We start from the raw sequence: 19,405 nt of genomic DNA, 5'->3' as shown, positions 1-19,405 counted from the left end.
GAAGAAGGATAACCAGTGGGACACTGTCATACCGGGGTACAAATTATATCGTAGTGATAGGGTGGATCGAATTGGTGGAGGGGTAGCATTGTATATTAATGAGAGCCTTGAATCAAATAGATTGAAAATTCTGCAGGAAACAAAACGCTTCTTGGAATCACTGTGGATTGAAATTCCATGTGTAAAGGAGAAAAGGATAGTGATAGGAGTGTACTACCGTCCGCCTGGCCAGAATGAACAGACGGATGCAGAAATGTTAAAGGAAATTAGGGACACAAACAAACTGGGCAACACAATAATAATGGGTGATTTCAATTACCAATAACACTCAAACAATTCTACCTCATGCACAATTAGTTTGAGGGCAACTATGGCAGGCACCACATAAAAAAAGTGGAGAAAAATGGAGGTCAGCCATTTTTTGTTCCAGGGTGATTTGGAGACGGAGAGTGATTTGAGGTGCTTGGATTTAAAAGAAAAAATTCCCCTGAGGCAGCTATGGGATCTGAGGAACTTTAAGGGTACAGCATTTGAACCTGGATTGGACTATGAATGGTGAAGACATCAGTAAATGAGCTAAGTACTCTTTTCAAGCTTTGATAAAAGTGAATTTTGAGTCTCCCACAAATGTTTGTTGTGGCACATGGCAGTGCGTATATGAAAGTTAATGTGAAGGTTTTTTTTTGTGAAGACATATGATTATAACGGTTCCCTCATTATACCTAAGGTGTGTCCTTTAAAAACGAGGTGGATCCGATTTTTCTGAAGTCTTTTTTTCTCCACTTTTTATGTGGTGCCTGCCATAGTTGCCCTCAAACTAGTTGTGCATGAGGTAGAATTGTTTGAGTGTTATTGATAGTTGATTTCAATTACCCCAATATTGACTGGGTAAATGTAACATCGGGGCACCCTAGGGAGGTAAAATTTCTTCATGAAATCGAGGACAGCTTTATGGAGGAGCTGGTACAGGAGCCAACAAGAGAAGGAAAAATTCTAGACCGTCCTTAGTGGAGCGCATGATCTGGTGCGGGAGGTAAAGGTTGGTGGGGCCACTTGATAACAGTGATCATAATATGATCGGATTTGATATTAGCTTTGAAGTAAGTATACATAGGAAATCAAATACGTTAGCGTTTAACTTTAAAAAAGGAGACTATGATAAAATGAGAAGAACGGTGAAAAAAAAACTTAGAGGAGCGACTGCAAGGGTCAAAAATTTACATCAGGCATGGATGCTGTTCAAAAACACCATCTTGGAAGCCTAGGCCAAATATATTCCGCGTATTAAAAAAGGAGGCTGGAAGACCAACCGACAGCCGGCGTGGTTATAAAGTGAGGTGAAGGAAGCTATTAGAGCTATAAGAAAATCCTTCAGAAAATGGAAGAAGGAACAGACTGAAAATAATAAGAAACAGCATAAGGAATGTCAAGTCAAATGCAAAGCGCTGATAAGGAAGGCTAAGAGAGACTTCGAAAAAAAAGATTGCGTTGGAGGCAAAAACACATAGTAACATTTTTTTAGGTATATTAAAAGCAGGAAGCCGGCAAAAGAATCGGTTGGACCGCTAGATGACCGAGGAGTAAAAGGGGCAATGAGGGAAGACAAAGCCATAGCGGAAAGATTAAATGAATTCTTTGCTTCGGTCTTCACTGAGGAAGATTTGGGTGGGATACCGGTGCCAGAAATGGTATTCGAAGCTGACGAGTCAGAGAAACTTAATGAATTCTCTGTAAACCTGGAGGATGTAATGGGGCAGTTCTACAAACTGAAGAGTAGCAAATCTCCTGGACCGGATGGTATTCATCCCAGAGTACTGATAGAACTGAAAAATGAGCTTGCAGAGCTATTGTTAGAAATATGTAATTTATCCTTAAAATCGAGCGTGATACCAGAAGATTGGAGGGTGGCCAATGTCATGCCAATGTTTTAAAAAGGTTCCAGAGGAGATCTGGGAAATTATAGACCAGTGAGTCTGACGTAGGTGCCGGGCAAAATGGTAGAGACTATTATTAAGAACAAAATTACAGAGCATATTCAAAAGCAAGGATTAATGAGACAAAGAGGGGCATAATCGAATGGGGGCGCCCATCTATAAGGGCGCCTGTCTCTAAGGACAGCGCCGCAAAAGGGCAGAGAAACCCGCATTATCGGAACAAGATGGGCGGCCATCTTTCGTTTCGATAATACGGTCGGGGACGCCCAAATCTCAACATTTGGGTCAACGTAAATGTTGAGATCGCCGACCTTAGAGATGGGCGACCTCGGTTTTTGACGATAATGGAAACTGAGGACACCCATCTAAAAAACGGCCAAATCCAAGCCCTTTGGTCGTGGGAGGAGCCAGCATTTGTAGTGCACTGGCCCCCTCACATGCCAGGACATCAACTGGGCACCCTAGGGGGCACTGCAGTGGACTTCACAAATTGCTCCCAGGTGCATAACTCCCTTACCTTGGGTGCTGAGCCCCCCAACCCCCCCCCCAAACCCACTACCCACAACTGTACACCACTACCATAGCCCTTAAGGGTGAAGAAGGGCGCCTAGGTGTGGGTATAGTGGGTTTCTGGTGGGTTTTGGAGGGCTCACATTTACCACCACAAGTGTAATAGGTAGGGGGGGATGGGCCTGGGTCCGCCTGCCTGAAGTGCACTTCACCCACTAAAACTGCTCCAGGGACCTGCCTACTGCTGTCAGTGAGCTGGGTATGGCATTTGAGGCTGGCAAAAAAGTATTTTTAAACTTGTTTTTTATGGTGGGAGGGGGTTAGTGACCACTGGGGAAGTAAGGGGAGGGCATGCCTTATTCCCTCCGGTGGTCATCTGGTTAGTTTAGGCACCTTTTTGAGTCTTGGTCGCAAGAAAAAATGGACCAAGTAAAATCGGCCAAGTGTTCGTCAGGGACACCCTTCTTTTTTCCATTATCGGCCGAGGATGGCCATCTCTTAATCACGCCCCACTCCCGCCTTCGTTACCCTGCCAACATGCCCCCATGAACTTTGGCCAGCCTTGCAAGAAGGACGCCCATCTCCCAATTTGTGTCGAAGGATGGGCGTCCTTCTCTTTCGAAAATAAGCATTGTAGTCAACATGGATTTAGTGAAGGGAAATCTTGCCTCACCAATCTACTACCTTTAAGACTCCAGGGGAAATTGGAGAGTCATGGGATAGGAGGTAGTGTTCTATTGTGGATTAAAAACTGGTTAAAAGATTTTAAAAAACAGAGAGTAGATTTAAATGATAAGTATTCTCAATGGAGAAGGGTAGTTAGTGGGGGTTCCCCAGGGGTCTGTGCTCGGACCGCTGCTTTTTAACATATTTATAAATGACCTAGAGATGGGAGTAACTAGTGAGGTAATTAAATTTGCTGATGACACAAAGTTATTCAAAGTCGTTAAATCGCTGGAGAATTGTGAAAAATTACAAGAGGGCCTTACGAGACTGGGAGACTGGGCATCTAAATGGCAGAAGACATTTAATGTGAGCAAGTGCAAAGTGATGCATGTGGGAAAGAGGAACCTAAATTATAGCTACGTCATGCAAGGTTCCACGTTAGGAGTCACGGACCAAGAAAGGGATCTAGGTGTTGTCGTTGATGATACATTGAAACCTTCTGCTCAGTGTGCTGCTGCGGTTAAGAAAGCAAATAGAATGTTAGGTATTATTAGGAAAGGAATGGAAAACAAAAATGAGGATGTTATAATGCCTTTGTATCGCTCCATGGTGCAACTGCACCTCGAATATTGTGTTCAATTCTAGTCACCGCATCTCAAAAAAGATATAGTGGAAAAGGTGCAGAGAAGGGCGACAAAAATGATAAAGGGGATGGGACGACTTCCCTATGAGGAAAGGCAAAACGGCAAGGGCTCTTCAGCTTGGAGAAAAGGCGGCCGAGGGGAGATATGATAGAGGTCTATAAAATAATGCGTGGAGTTGAACGGACAGATGTGAAGCGTCTGTTTACGCTTTCCAAAAATACTAGGACTAGGGGGCATGAGATGAAGCTACAGTGTAGTAAATTTAAAACGAATCAGAGAAAATTTTTCTTCACTCAATGTGTAATTAAACTCTGGAATTCGTTGCCAGAGAATGTGGTAAAGGCAGTTAGCTTAGCGGAGTGTAAAAAAGGTTTGGACGGCTTCCTAAAGGAAAAGTTCATAGACCATTATTAAATGGACGGGGAAAATCCACTATTTCTGGGGTAAGCAGTATAAAATGTTTTGTACTTTTTTAGGATCTTGTCAGGTATTTGTGACCTGGATTGGCCACTGTTTGAAACAGGGTGCTGGGCTTGATGGACCTTTGGTCTTTCCCAGTATGGCAATACTTATGTACTTATGGGACAGAAATGGCCAAGCTTTGACAGGTCACTATGCTGCGATCTTAGATAATGATGGCTCCAATCAGCTATAAAATTGTGACTTAGAACGTAGGTGGCCTTAACCATTCTATCAAAAAAAAGAGGGTGTGTGCACATCTAAAGGGGGAAAATGTTGACATTGCCCTTTTACAAGAAGCAAAACTTGCTCCTCAAGAAGCTGATATGCTTTCCAAAGGAGTTGAGGAATGGTTCATTACTCTGCATACGGGACCAAGAAACAGCAGTACTTATTTTATTCAGGAAGCACATTCCCATAGTTGTTACAAGTAAGGGAAGGGTGCCCATGAGAGACGTGTTTGGTTAGTGGAACATATTGATCAGTGGGTCTTTACCATAGTAAATATGTATTTCACTACCAGGGCCAAAGGTAATTTCTACGTGAAATCTCTCCACTCTCTCAACTCTAAAATGGTAGGAGATCTTAAAGCGGCAGGGAATTTGAAGCCTGGTCTTGGCAAGGAGGCCAGCTCCAAGAAAAATGGAGGCCCTATTGTTTAATATTCCCCTAGAGGATTTACAGAACTTTCCATTTTCTGTGGAGAGGCATTTTCAATATGACGTCTAAGTCCGAATTGAGATGTTTTGCCAAACACGTCACAAAAAAACATCTTGCTCACAGCCATAATCAAACCACAAAGACATCTAACTTTCTGGTTCTGTTATGGCTTTGAGTTAGACATTTTCATACTCAACACATCCATCTGTAAGTACCATTTTTGAAAAAAAAAAAGTCACAGGTAAAAATCTAGAAAAACAAGCCATATGGTCATTTTTATTTAGACCAGTTTTAGTCATGTGCAGGGTATAAAAAAGTACTCGATTGAGCAGCTGACCACTGGAAGGATTAAGGCGTGACCCCCTCATGAATCTCCCAGTGGTTGCTGTTCCTCTCCCTCTCCCCTGAATGTGAAATTGGAAAGAAATACCAGGATCAAAAGCAGGTCTGAACATAGCCTAGTGGTTAGTGCAGTGACTTGTAAACCAGGGGACCCACTTCAGCTCTCTTTTTTTTCCCTTTAAATTGTGAGCCCCCCCCCCCCCCCCCCGCAAACAGAAATATACCTTCTGTACTAAATATTTATGACGCCTGCAAGCCTGAAGGCTGTTGAGGTGGTGTACAGTCAGGTACAGTAGGTATTTCCCTATTCCTGGAGGTCTCAGCATTTAAAATAATAGTTGTAGGGGGATATGAACCTGGGTGCCCTGATTTACAGTCCACTGCACTGACCAAATAGGCTGCCCCTCTTCTCAGTTCTGACATATTTTCGAACAGGAAACCCCAATGTCTTTCCTGCAAGAAAATGGCTGTGTGAGATGGAATGTGGTTTTTTTGGATGTTTTGAGCAGGGCGTCCCAATTCTGACTTGGATGTCCTTTCAAAAATACCCCTCTATGCCATAAAGAAAAGTGTCTGTGGCTATTGACATAAAAAAAAACTTTTGATCGGATGGAGTAGTCCTTCCTCTTTGAGGTGTTGGAGCAAACAGGTATAGGACAAAAGTTTTGTTTCTGGGTAAAAGCTTTGTATTGCTCCTTGTAGCACTATAATGGTACATGGAATGAAATCTGCAAAATTCTTCCTGACCCAGGGTACAAGACAAGGTTGTCCTATGCCCCCCCCCCCCCTACTTTAGCTTTGCTATGGAGACTTTAACCGCCCATATTAGAACATCTCAATCCCTTACTCTGATCTCTGTAGGAGGGAAAGATCATAAGATTCAGCTGTATGCAGATGGCACCCTGCTATGGCTGTTGAACCCAGTTCAGTCAGTTCGAACCTTAATTATATTGCTTTCCAACCTTGATTACATTGCTTAACGAGTTTGGTCACATATCTGGCTTTATGGTGCTTATCTCTCCCAGCGTACTTTTAGTGTATACTCTAGTGGATCCTCCTCTACTTCTATCCCACTGTCAGTTGGTGTACCTCAGGGATCTGTCCTGGGACCTCTTCTTTTCTCCATCTATACTTCTTCCCTTGGTACTCTGATCTCATCCCATGGTTTTCAGTATCATCTTTACGCTGATGACTCCCAGATCTACCTCTCCACACCAGAAATCTCAGCCAAAATCCAGGCCAAAGTATCAGCCTGCCTGTCTTGCTGCCATCTAAAACTAAACATGACCAAGACTGAGCTTCTTATCTTTCCCCCTAAACCAACCTCTCCTCTTCCCCCATTCTCTATTTTTGTGGATAACACTCTCATCCTTCCTGTCTCATCAGCTCGTAACCTTGGGGTCATCGTCGACTCCTCCCTCTCCTTCTCTGCACATATTCAGCAGACTGCTAAAACCTGTTGTTTCTTTCTCTATAATATCAGCAAAATTTGCCCTTTCCTTTCTGAGCACACTACCAGAACCCTCATCCACACTCTTATCACCTCTCGCTTAGACTATTGCAACTTGCTTCTCACAGTTCTCCCACTTAGCCATCTCTCTCCTCTTCAATCTGTTCAAAATTCTGCTGCACGACTAATATTATGCCAGTGTCGTTCTGCTCATATTAGCCCTCTCCTCAAGTCACTTCACTGGCTTCCTATCTGTTTCCGCATACAGTTCAAACTCCTCTTATTGACTTATAAGTGCATTCACTCTGCAGCTCCTCAATACCTCTCCACTCTCATCTCTCCCTACACTCCTCCCCGGGAACTCCGTTCACTGGGTAAATCTCTCTTATCTGCACCCTTCTCCTCCACTGCTAACTCCAGACTCCGTTCCTTTTATCTTGCTGCACCCTATGCCTGGAATAGACTTCCTGAGCCGGTACGTCAAGCTCCATCTCTGGCCATCTTCAAATCTAAGCTAAAAGCCCACCTTTTTGATGCTGCTTTTAACTCCTAATCCTTATTCACTTGTTCAGAACCCTTATTTTATCATCCTCACTTTAATATTCCCTTATCTCTTGTTTGTCCTGTTTGTCTGTCCTAATTAGATTGTAAGCTCTGTCGAGCAGGGACTGTCTCTTCATGTTCAAGTGTACAGCGCTGAGTAAGTCTAGTAGCGCTATAGAAATGATAAGTAGTAGTAGTAGTATGGTTAACACTGAAAAATGGGCCCTATTGTTTAATACTCCCCTAGAGGATTTACAGAACTTTCCATTTTCTGTGGAGAGTCATTTTCAATATGACGTCTAAGTCTGAATTGAGACGTTTTGCCGAAAACGTCACAAAAAAACATCTAGCTCACAGCCATAATCAAACCACAAAGACATCTAACTTTCTGGTTCAGTTATGGCTTTGAGTTACATGTTTTCATACTCAACACATCCATTTGTAAGCATCATTTTCGAAAAAAAAAAAAAGTCCCGAGTAAAAATGTCAAAAAACAAGCCATATGGATGTCTATCTGGTAGCATTCCTAGTAAACTGGCCACACCAGACATCCCAGCAGTGCAGAGGGGCAGCCTGGTGGTCAGTACAGTGGATTTCACATAAAAGGACCCAGGTACAAATCCCCACGTATGTAAACCACCTTGACACCTGCACAAAAGAGGCGGTATTTCAAATTAATAAAAGATAAAATGGATCTGGCTAATACGCCAAATGATTTAAGTGGGCAGGAAAGGGTCTTGCCTGGGGCTACCCAACCAACCATATTAGGCAGCATTTAATCAGGCAGTGCTGTGAATATCAGCTCTGACCAGTCTAAAAAGAGTGGGCAGGTCAGGGGCAGTGCAGGGGGCAGCATTGGGGAGAAACCAGCAGTTATGAGAGTGCCAGCAATAGCAGAACTTTTATCTTTCTTTTCCATTCATCTAGTAGAGAAAAACACCTTATGGTCCTTTAGGCAATTTATTTTCCAATCTCTGAGCTTTTTGGAATATTGTAGACCAGCATTTCTTAGTATACAATGTAAGCATTTAAATTATAGATGATTTGAAAATAGGAGGTATGACGAAAAAGTGGGTTCCTAAGCCTGTGAACTGTATTATTTTTACTAGTGACATATATTTCTCCTAATTGGCCAGTAGATGGCGTTTGTTTTGTGTGTGTGTGGTGGTGGGGGGGGGGGGGGGTTTGTTTGTTTTTTTACAGCTGTTGCAGAAAAAGACTTTGGCCCTGATAGTCAGACTGCGGGAGATAGCCAGGCTGTCTCCCGCGGTCGACGCTAAACCCAGATATTCAGTGCCAGTCCATTTCTGGTGACCAGCATTGAATCTCCAGTTTAACTTTGGCTGGTCCGACTTTAACCAGCTAAGCTGATATTCAGTACTGACTGATTAATGTCAGACCGGCCAAAGTTATTCCATCTATTGTGGCGGCCATAAACTTGGCCAGTCTGGTTTTGAAAATCGGCGGATAGCCAGTTTTATCACCCAATATAACTGGCTATCTTTAAGCTGCTAACTGGCAATATTCAGTTCCGGATAGCCGGTTATCCAGCACTGAATATCGCTGGATAGCTGCTTAAGTGCTGTTTTAGTGGCCATTTGCTTTTAAATATCAGGCGGTTTCTCTTTTCCAGTTTAAGCTTATAGAAAAAGCCATATGCAGTACCATTGGCCAGATATTTTCCAAGTTGGTGCTCTGGCTTTGATTGGCCCTGGAGTTCAAATCTAGACAGAAAGATACTGAATTTTCCACAGTCTCAGCCATGGAATGGAGAGAGAAAGATCTCTTTACTGAGGCCCTATGAGCAACTATATTTTATAACTTGTGAGCAGCTATATTTCCTGAACTCCCCAGGTACTACTCAGGTAGTAAACACATTTTTAGATAGTTTTATAATTGATCCATATTCAGTTACCTGTTATTGTTTGCTGATTTCACCTTTTTCTGTTCAAGTTTTGTGATAATAAACCAATAGTTTATTAGTTCTGCTGTCCCACACTGACTAAGAATCCTGGTGTTTGTGTTTTGGGTCTGTGAGTTCTTTCTGGGAACTGTGGGACCCCAAAGAGTGTGGCCCCAGTGTCCTAGAAACCACTGGGGAATAACTTGTGGGTGGGAGACTCACCCAGAGGCAAGTGGAACCTAGTGCATAGGGTGCAGATGGGCCTGAGCAGACCCTCTAGGTGGCCACAGGGTTAACCCCAAGTGGGTGCTAGGCATTTTGTGACAGGAGGTTAAAATGCTCAAGGGACTCCAGTATCCCTGCTTACTTAGAATCAGTTATCAGCTCTATTCCTATTGATAGTGTACTTCTGAAATGGGAAAAAAATTTAATCTCTGTGTTTATCAAGCCTAGTGTTCTTCCCCTCTCACTTATGCACACCCATGCAGTGCTGCAGCTTGCACTGTGCTGCAGAGTAAGAGGAGGACATTCTGTGTTATCATGGATGAAGTGATACATGACTTTGTTTTTCTAAGAGATTCCAGCCCAGTCTTCTAACAAACTGTTGCATTTTATCATAGATCCTGTCAAGTAAATTGTTTTCTGATTTGTTCTCTCTGGATTTATATTCTATAGAAATAGATGCCTGTGAATCTGGTCCCTGCCAGAATGGAGGAGAGTGTGAAAATGACGCTGGCTCTTATTTGTGCGTCTGTCCAGAGGGTTTCTTTGGCTATAATTGTGAGACAGGTAAAGACAACTTGACAACATTGTTGTGTGTGTGTGACGGGGGCTGCAGGAGAAGAGAGCGTAAGAGATTGTTGTGTTTTGAATTAAATATGCAGGAAAGAGGGAAAACATCCAGTCAGTTGGTGTTATTTTGATCTATGTAGCGGAAAAGTATTGGTTAGCTGAAGATTGTGTGTATAATGTGGCTACTGGGAATGAGAGAATGAATGGGAGCTTATAATGCAGGTAGCAAAAGTTAGTATTTATAATGAGAAGGTGGGCAATACCAAGGTTAACAGAGGGTTAGAAAGAAGAAAGGAGCAGAGGATGGGATTTTGGTGTTGAGTTAAATGTGCAGGATAAAAGGAGAGCAGCAGGTCAGCTGGTGTCATTTTCATTTGTGGAGTAAGTGGGGCAGGAAGTTGTGGGGATCTCTCCTTCCTCAAACAGTCTTTTCCTTCATCAAATGAGTAAGGTGAGTTTACCCTCTTTCACCACTTAGAGGGAAAGAGAGACTTTGGGTCATGGAACCTCCATCTTCATCACAGAGGGCAGACATCATACCACCAGTAAGCCCTGACAGCTCTGTTGGTGTCCCGTCTGTGGCCGTGACCACCTTCAGACTTACCCTGTTTCTGGGAGTCAGTGTCTGTGCTGGCTTCTGCTTGTCTCTGTGTCTGTGTCTGTCCTAGGTTCTCTCTGGCTCTGTGTGCTGATTGCCCTACTGAACCTCACCTGTGTGGGCTATGCCTCTTCCAAGATGGCTGCCGCCTCTTCGTCTCTGCCAGTATCCAAGATGGCTCCCGCTGTTACTTTCTATGGGATGCCTGCTCTGAGTGTCAAGCCTCTGTTTGGTTGCAAGGTAATGGCTGCAGCTGTAGCTCTGGTGTTGAGGGCTTTATTAATCACTTGGAGACTACAGTCCTGGCCTTTGCATCTGATCTTCTGATCTCATCATCTCATCTAAAGGTCCTGCTGTATAGAGTGCTCTGTACACAGTTTCAGTGTTTGCTCTGAGTGAGTTTCTATGTTTGTGTATACTAGCTAGCTTAGGCACCGTGTGGCTTGTAGCCTGTGCATTGCTCTGCTAGTTCTCTGTGTTTGTTTCCAAGTGATAGACTAGCCAGCTTAGGCACCGTGTGGCTGGTAGCCTGTGCATAGCTCTGCTAGTTATCTGTGTTTGTTTCCAAGTGATAGACTAGCCAGCTTAGGCACCGTGTGGCTTGTAGCCTGTGCATAGCTTTGCTAGTTCTCCGTGTTCGCTTCAAGTGATAGACTAGCCAGCTTAGGCACCGTGTGGCTTGTAGCCTGTGCATAGCTCTGCTAGTTCTCTGTGTTTGTTTCCAAGTGATAGACTAGCCAGCTTAGGCACCGTGTGGCTTGTAGCCTGTGCATAGCTCTGCTAGTTCTCTGTGTTTGTTTCCAAGTGATAGACTAGCCAGCTTAGGCACCGTGTGGCTTGTAGCCTGTGCATAGCTCTGCTAGTTCTCTGTGTTTGTTTCAAGTGATAGACTAGCCAGCTTAGGCACCGTGTGGCTTGTAGCCTGTGCCTAGCTCTCCTAGTTCACTGTGGTTTGTTCCTAGTGTTAGACTAGCCGCCCTTGCTAGTCATTATTCCAAGACTGTGTTTGTTCCTCGTGACAGCTAGCCGTCCTGCTGGCTATTTCCAAGACTGTGTTTGTTCCTCGTGACAGCTAGCCGTCCTGCTAGCTATTTCCAAGACTGTGTTTGTTCCTCGTGACAGCTAGCCGTCCTGCTGGCTATTTCCAAGACTGTGTTTGTTCCTCGTGACAGCTAGCCGTCCTGCTAGCTATTTCCAAGACTGTGTTTGTTCCTCGTGACAGCTAGCCGTCCTGCTAGCTATTTCCAAGACTGTGTTTGTTCCTCGTGACAGCTAGCCGTCCTGCTAGCTATTTCCAAGACTGTGTTTGCTCCTGTTGTCAGCTAGCCGTCCTGCTAGCTATTTCCAAGACTGTGTTTGTTCCTGTTGTCAGCTAGCCGCCTTGCTAGCCACTATCCCAAGACTGTGTTCCGTTCAGCTAGCCGTCCTGCTAGCCCTCCTGCGGAGACAGTGACTTTAGCTAGCCGTCCTGCTAGCCACCTCCAGAGACAGTGTTGAGTCCTGCCGACTGCCAGAACCCGGACAGACCCGGCTCGTCTGCCTTGCCTTCGCCTAGGTGCCAGGGGGCACCCCTGGACCTTCATTCCTGCTGTTCCTGTAAGTCCTACCGGCTGCCAGAACCTGAGGGCTCAACCCGAGGGGGAGGCAGTCAAGTGTAGGTGAAGTCTAGGTCCAGGGTGTTCCAGTTTCGCGGGTTCCGTTCCAGTGTGTTCCAGTCCAGCGGGTTCCACTCCTGTATGTTTCAGTCCAGTGGGGCCACTCCAGTGTGTCCAGTTCAGTGGGCCCCACTCCAGTGCGCACCCGTCCGGTGCGTTCCAGTTCCGAGTGTTCCGGTGTAGAACTCCAGTCCGGAGTTCCGGTCCAGTCTTATCTCCTCTCTACCTGGAAGGTGATTTTGCCTAAAGGACTCACAAACCCCGCGCTCCCGGGGAAGAAGCCTGAAGGTATGCCAAGGTCCTCGAGAGCGCGTCAAGTGCGAGGGGCGCGACAGGATGCAAAGGCCATGAGTTCGGCGAGATCATCAGTCCAGGTGGGCTTCATGCCCATAAGTCCATGCCCTATGGACAATCCGAGGGGAAATGCTGATTATTTTTTTTTTGATCCCAAGGACTACCTAGTTTCTTCTTATGGTCCCGAGTTAAGGCTGTGGAAGTACCGAGAGGATTTCCAGGACTGCTCAGTTTCTTTTTTTGATCGGTCTCTCAACCCAATTTCTTGGGTGAGCGGATTTGTGACCCTCCGCGACTACCGGAAGGGACTTTTGGCAGATCCAACCCTGAGAGAGACGTTTGAAGCAGCGGCTGAGAGAAAGCGTCTCTAGGGGCGTGGGGTCCGCCATAGCCCTGTTTCGGATATTGATCCTTCGATTGAGGTTGGTAGATATCGTCAAAAACTTCTTGCGGAGCCAGCCCTGTGGGATACTCTAGAAGCGGAGGCTGAACGCATACGCTGTGGACGCCCCACGTTTGAGGCTCCCCAGCGGGTGGTACCGAAGAATCGGGGTGTCCCTCGCAGTTCAGTTCCTGTTCGGGATGTTAAGTCCAGCCAGGCTCATAAGCCGGTACGAGGGGTACTTCCTATCAAGCCCCTGACTCCAGTTCAAGTAGCGCTGCCTCTTAAGCGCCTGAGTCCAGTCCAGGGGATGCTTCATACTGAACCTCCAATTCCAGTCCAAGTAACGAGGAAGCTTAAGTCTCCGACTCCAGTCCGAGGGAAGCCTTCGATGAAGCCTCAGATTCCGGTGCAAGTGGCACTCCAGGGCGAGCCTCCAGTCCTCGTCCAAGTGGCACGCCCTGTGAGGTCTCCGAGGCCAGTCCGAGGAAGGCGTTTGATGGAGCCTCGGATTCCTATGCAAATGGCGCTCCGGGTCGAGCCTCCAGTCCTCCTTCAAATGGCACGCCCTCTGAAGTTTCCGAGTCTAGCCCGAGGGAAGCCTTCGATGGAGCCTCAGATTCCTGTGCAAGTGGCGCTTCGGGTCAAGTCTCCGGTTCTTGTTCAAGTGACCCGTCCAGTCAAGCCACTGAGTCCAGTTCGAGGGGGGCTTCTAACCAAGCCTCCGGTGCCAGTCCACAGGGTGGTTCAGGTGGCACCTCCGCTTCCGGTCTGGAGGGTACCTCCAATCAAGCTCCGAAGCCCAGTTCGAGGGGCGCTTCAGATCGAGCCTCCGATCCCTGTCCAAAGGGTGTGTTCTGCCAAGCCTCAGTTAAAGTTACGTCCCTGCCAGGAGGCAGAGGGCGTCACGAGTTGCAAGTCCAGTCAAGATGCTGAGTCTGGACCGAGTTGCAAGTCCAGTCAAGATGCTGAGTCTGGACCGAGTTGCAAGTCCAGTCAAGATGCTGAATCTGCACAGAGTGCAGAGGTCAGCCAAGATATTGAGTCTGCTCTTGAGGATGAGATGACGTTCCAAGAGGACTGTGATAGACCTTGTTTTGATTCAGCCTGGGAGAAGACCTCCGAAGCAATGGCTGAGAGAAGGTGTGTTCAACGGCTGGAGGCCCGGAGAAAACCATTTTCTGCATTTCAGCCTGCTAGCATGCTCTGGGGATACCAGGGCCGTCTCTCCTTGAACCCTGCTCGGCAGACGCCGCCTGAAGCTAATGTTAGAGAGACGTTCCAGTCCGGCCAGAGGGGTGAGTCCAGCCCTGCAGCTGAATCTCTTCCAAGTTCCAGTTCTAATCAAGATGCTGAGCCTGTTCCGGGTTCCAGTGCCAGCCAGGAGGCTGAGTCCGTGTCCAGTTCCAGGTCCGACCAAGATGTTGAGGTCGTCCTAAGTTCCAGTGTCCGTCAGGAGGCTGACTTTCTGTTGAGTTCCCGTTCCAGTCAGGCTCCTGAATCCAGTTCCAGTCAAGGGGTTGAGGCCAACCCGAGTGCTAGTTCCAGATCCATTTCTGTTCAGGCTTCTAGCTCCTGTCAAGATGGGAATGCCACTTGGAGCCTCAGCCCAACTTCTGATGTCAGCTGGGGTAGTGACTCCAGCCCTGTTCCTGTCATGTCATGGATTTGCCAAGAGATTCAGGACATTGTGGGTTCCCTCAGGGGAGGGGTACTCTTGACTTGTGTTCCTCTTGATGCAGCCATGTTCCTGAGGTTGCCCCGTGGTAACTCGAAGGAGCTTCCTGGTCACAAGTTCTACTTTTGTCTGCCAGTTTTGAGCTTTATTGTGACTTCCAGCCCAGTGATCTATGTCTGGCTTTTGAGACCTATCAGGAAGTTTCATCATAGTTACCCCTGGATACCTGACCGCCTCCGGGAGGCCGAGAAGGGGGTCTTGAGGAGGGGATACTGTCCCGTCTGTGGCCGTGACCACCTTCAGACTTACCCTGTTTCTGGGAGTCAGTGTCTGTGCTGGCTTCTGCTTGTCTCTGTGTCTGTGTCTGTCCTAGGTTCTCTCTGGCTCTGTGTGCTGATTGCCCTACTGAACCTCACCTGTGTGGGCTATGCCTCTTCCAAGATGGCTGCCGCCTCTTCGTCTCTGCCAGTATCCAAGATGGCTCCCGCTGTTACTTTCTATGGGATGCCTGCTCTGAGTGTCAAGCCTCTGTTTGGTTGCAAGGTAATGGCTGCAGCTGTAGCTCTGGTGTTGAGGGCTTTATTAATCACTTGGAGACTACAGTCCTGGCCTTTGCATCTGATCTTCTGATCTCATCATCTCATCTAAAGGTCCTGCTGTATAGAGTGCTCTGTACACAGTTTCAGTGTTTGCTCTGAGTGAGTTTCTATGTTTGTGTATACTAGCTAGCTTAGGCACCGTGTGGCTTGTAGCCTGTGCATTGCTCTGCTAGTTCTCTGTGTTTGTTTCCAAGTGATAGACTAGCCAGCTTAGGCACCGTGTGGCTGGTAGCCTGTGCATAGCTCTGCTAGTTATCTGTGTTGTTTCCAAGTGATAGACTAGCCAGCTTAGGCACCGTGTGGCTGGTAGCCTGTGCATAGCTTTGCTAGTTCTCCGTGTTCGCTTCAAGTGATAGACTAGCCAGCTTAGGCACCGTGTGGCTTGTAGCCTGTGCATAGCTCTGCTAGTTCTCTGTGTTTGTTTCCAAGTGATAGACTAGCCAGCTTAGGCACCGTGTGGCTGTAGCCTGTGCATAGCTCTGCTAGTTCTCTGTGTTTGTTTCCAAGTGATAGACTAGCCAGCTTAGGCACCGTGTGGCTTGTAGCCTGTGCATAGCTCTGCTAGTTCTCTGTGTTTGTTTCAAGTGATAGACTAGCCAGCTTAGGCACCGTGTGGCTTGTAGCCTGTGCCTAGCTCTCCTAGTTCACTGTGGTTGTTCCTAGTGTTAGACTAGCCGCCCTTGCTAGTCATTATTCCAAGACTGTGTTTGTTCCTCGTGACAGCTAGCCGTCCTGCTGGCTATTTCCAAGACTGTGTTTGTTCCTCGTGACAGCTAGCCGTCCTGCTAGCTATTTCCAAGACTGTGTTTGTTCCTCGTGACAGCTAGCCGTCCTGCTAGCTATTTCCAAGACTGTGTTTGTTCCTCGTGACAGCTAGCCGTCCTGCTAGCTATTTCCAAGACTGTGTTTGCTCCTGTTGTCAGCTAGCCGTCCTGCTAGCTATTTCCAAGACGGTGTTTGTTCCTGTTGTCAGCTAGCCGTCCTGCTAGCTATTTCCAAGACGGTGTTTGTTCCTGTTGTCAGCTAGCCGTCCTGCTAGCTATTTCCAAGACTGTGTTTGTTCCTGTTGTCAGCTAGCCGCCTTGCTAGCCACTATCCCAAGACTGTGTTCCGTTCAGCTAGCCGTCCTGCTAGCCCTCCTGCGGAGACAGTGACTTTAGCTAGCCGTCCTGCTAGCCACCTCCAGAGACAGTGTTGAGTCCTGCCGACTGCCAGAACCCGGACAGACCCGGCTCGTCTGCCTTGCCTTCGCCTAGGTGCCAGGGGGCACCCCTGGACCTTCATTCCTGCTGTTCCTGTAAGTCCTACCGGCTGCCAGAACCTGAGGGCTCAACCCGAGGGGGAGGCAGTCAAGTGTAGGTGAAGTCTAGGTCCAGGGTGTTCCAGTTCCGCGGGTTCCGTTCCAGTGTGTTCCAGTCCAGCGGGTTCCACTCCTGTATGTTTCAGTCCAGTGGGGCCACTCCAGTGTGTCCAGTTCAGTGGGCCCCACTCCAGTGCGCACCCGTCCGGTGCGTTCCAGTTCCGAGTGTTCCGGTGTAGAACTCCAGTCCGGAGTTCCGGTCCAGTCTTATCTCCTCTCTACCTGGAAGGTGATTTGCCTAAAGGACTCACAAACCCCGCGCTCCCGGGGAAGAAGCCTGAAGGTATGCCAAGGTCCTCGAGAGCGCGTCAAGCGCGAGGGGCGTGACAGTTGGGGTGATGTCCTAGGCAGTCTACCAGCATTCTCAGCAAAAGTCTATAAAGAAACACCAACAATTAAGTACCGCAAAGGGCCACACTTAGCACAAATTCTCAATGGCTTTAAGGTGCAACTAACCTACTATAGAATACTAACACAAAACCACTTTGGCATGTTGAAGGTTAGGTGCAACAATTTATGCCAATAGCAGGCTTAAGGTTTGGTGCCTAAGTGTGCCAAGCAATGCACACAACAGATAGTATTCAATACATGCCCATCCTTTACCCATAGGTATGGCCCACTTGTAGTTATATACTAAGAAAGTTACTTGTACCATTTCTAGAATAGCACCTAGCACTTATGCATATAACTTACACTTCCATTATGTAGCTTCCCATTATTCCAGAACCTGTGGGATAGTTGTATCCATCAACCCAGCAGGTGGGGATAGAGAACTGAAAAAAGCTGAGGCATATCTCTCTTGACATCTATTCCAGCTCCTCAGAATTTTTATCTCCAGCAGGTAGATGGACACACTTTTCAGCCTCTGGTTCTGAGTGCTTTGCTCCAGGTCCAGTTGGTTAACTGATCCCCAGTTGTGCTTTGCAGGTGGCTTGAGTTTGCAGAGTCATATCTAGAGGTCTTAAGATTCCTGTCTCTGGTGCCCCGCAAATTTTCTTCTTCCTTCCTTCACCTCTCTCCTGTTTCCTATGGAGCTCTCCTTTTCCACCACAACAACCTTAAAAAAAAAGAAAAAAAGAGGTTTGCTGGAGAGCTTGGGACAGAGTATGAGCCCTGAGCCTTTCTCATCTGTGGTAAGATTTGTGGAGACTGTGATCTTGGGGGGAGCAGCCAGCAGTGGTAAGTCCGACTAAGTTTGATTCTGAACTGTTTGGAGGGCTTCAAGTTCTACTTGGTGCAGGGGACGGATCCTGACTCACTGCTTGGAACACATTGTGCTGTGCTTGTGACAGGATGAATGGTCACTCCCATAGAGGCAGTTAAGCGGTGTTCCTGCTGTGGGACCCACTGGCTGGCATTGGAGCATTGCAGTGCGTGCAAGCTGGGAATACCATGGGACGTGAAGGAAATGGTCAGTAGCAGCACATCCATGGATTTGGCACAGTATCTGAATATGCTGGAGTCTTCGGTCTCTCCAGCAGGCCAGTGTGCAGTTTGATGCATGAGAGTGGGGGGAACGGGTGCCATTTTGTCAGAGCCAACTGGCAGTGGAGAGCTGCCTCTGTCTAATCATGTATGGAGCACAGCCACCATTTTACAGCTTCAGGGCCCAACAGAGCATTCAGATGCATTGGGATCTTTGTTTTCTCCAGAGTTTATATTGCTCTTACACCAGACCTATTTGCTGAAGCAAGGACAGTCAGAGTTGCTGCAAGGTGCTTCAGTGTCTCTTCCCGCTGCCCCTCCAGCTCCTAAGAGATCTCATTTACACCTCCAGGAGTAGGCAGATGAGGATATCTTTGCTTCTCCCTCCTTTTCTGATGTGGCCTCAGTCTATTCTGAGGAGCCATCATTGAAGGAGATGTTAGAGGAGGGAGAGTTCCTTCCTGAGGAGGGGGATGATCCGAAAATAGCTATGTACTCTTTTTTTTCTGAGGCACTGGCAATGCTTTCCGTTGAGGATCCTTCTGCTTCGGCATCAGGAGTTCCATCTATGTCGATCATGAGGGTGCTTAGCGGTCTTCTAAGGCCTTCTCAATGCATCCAGACATTCAGGACCTGATTACAGCAGAATGGGTCTTATTGGAAGCAGGGATGAGAATGGGAAGAGCCATTGCTCGCCTCTACAGTTAGTTCCGTAGGAGAAAGATAAATTGCAGCTTCCCTGGTTATGGCGGTAACTAAGAAGACCACCTTGCTGATGGAAGGGGGAATTGCCCTAAAAGACCTACAGGATTGGAAGCTAGAAGACTCACTGAAACAAGCCTTTGAAGTGGCCTCTTTGGGCTATCAAATGATAGTGTGCAGCTTGTTCATGGCATGAACATGCACGAAGTGGCATCAGCAATTGACAACACAAGATGGGTGCCTTAATGCCCAGCTGGAAGCGGGTTAGCCTACTTGGTGGTTGCTATTTATGGCATGTTACAGGCTATAAGCCCATAGTATGTCTTTGGCTGTCATGGCGTGTCAGCAACTCTGGTGGCAGCATTGGGGGAAACTAAGCCATAGCAGTTGCTGGAGGATAAACCAAAAGCCTGTGGTCATGGGGGCTCTTGATCTCTATTTTGAGGAAGCAGACGGTACTGGCCTGGTAGTCAGCAATTTGATCAGAAGTTCTGCTTTCAGGCACACCAATCTTCCTTTCGTGCAGACAAGAAGTTCTCCTCTCAGTCAGCTAGATTGCCCAATGCCTCCAGAGTTTTGCAATGACGCAAGGCTGGTCCACTCGGGGACAAGGCAGATACTCCATCTACTTCATTGTCCCAAAGAAGGAGGTCACCTTTTGTCCAGTCTTAGATCTCAAAGCTCTAAACTGCTGCCTCTGAGTGTCCCTCTGTCAAACTTGTGAGTTCTTGTGCCAAGTGGAGCACTGTTGAGCGCGATGACACGCCCCTGGACTCTGCTTGGTGGCTGGGCAACCCCTAGGTTCACCT

General features: G+C 47.1%; 1 protein-coding gene across 1 annotated transcript in view; it reads left to right on the top strand.

Annotated features, from left to right (window-relative positions):
* SNED1 (sushi, nidogen and EGF like domains 1) overlaps window positions 1–19,405 on the top strand; it is a 684,146-nt gene that overhangs the window by 465,755 nt on the left and 198,986 nt on the right. The window contains 1 exon segment of the mRNA XM_030215639.1: window positions 9,787–9,900. Coding sequence (XP_030071499.1) covers window positions 9,787–9,900 — 114 coding nt within the window.

This window comes from Microcaecilia unicolor, chromosome 10 (genome assembly GCF_901765095.1).
Source record: "Microcaecilia unicolor chromosome 10, aMicUni1.1, whole genome shotgun sequence".
Lineage (NCBI taxonomy): Eukaryota > Metazoa > Chordata > Amphibia > Gymnophiona > Siphonopidae > Microcaecilia > Microcaecilia unicolor.
Note: the sequence above shows the minus strand (reverse complement) of the source record. Positions and strands in the feature narration are given on the sequence as shown.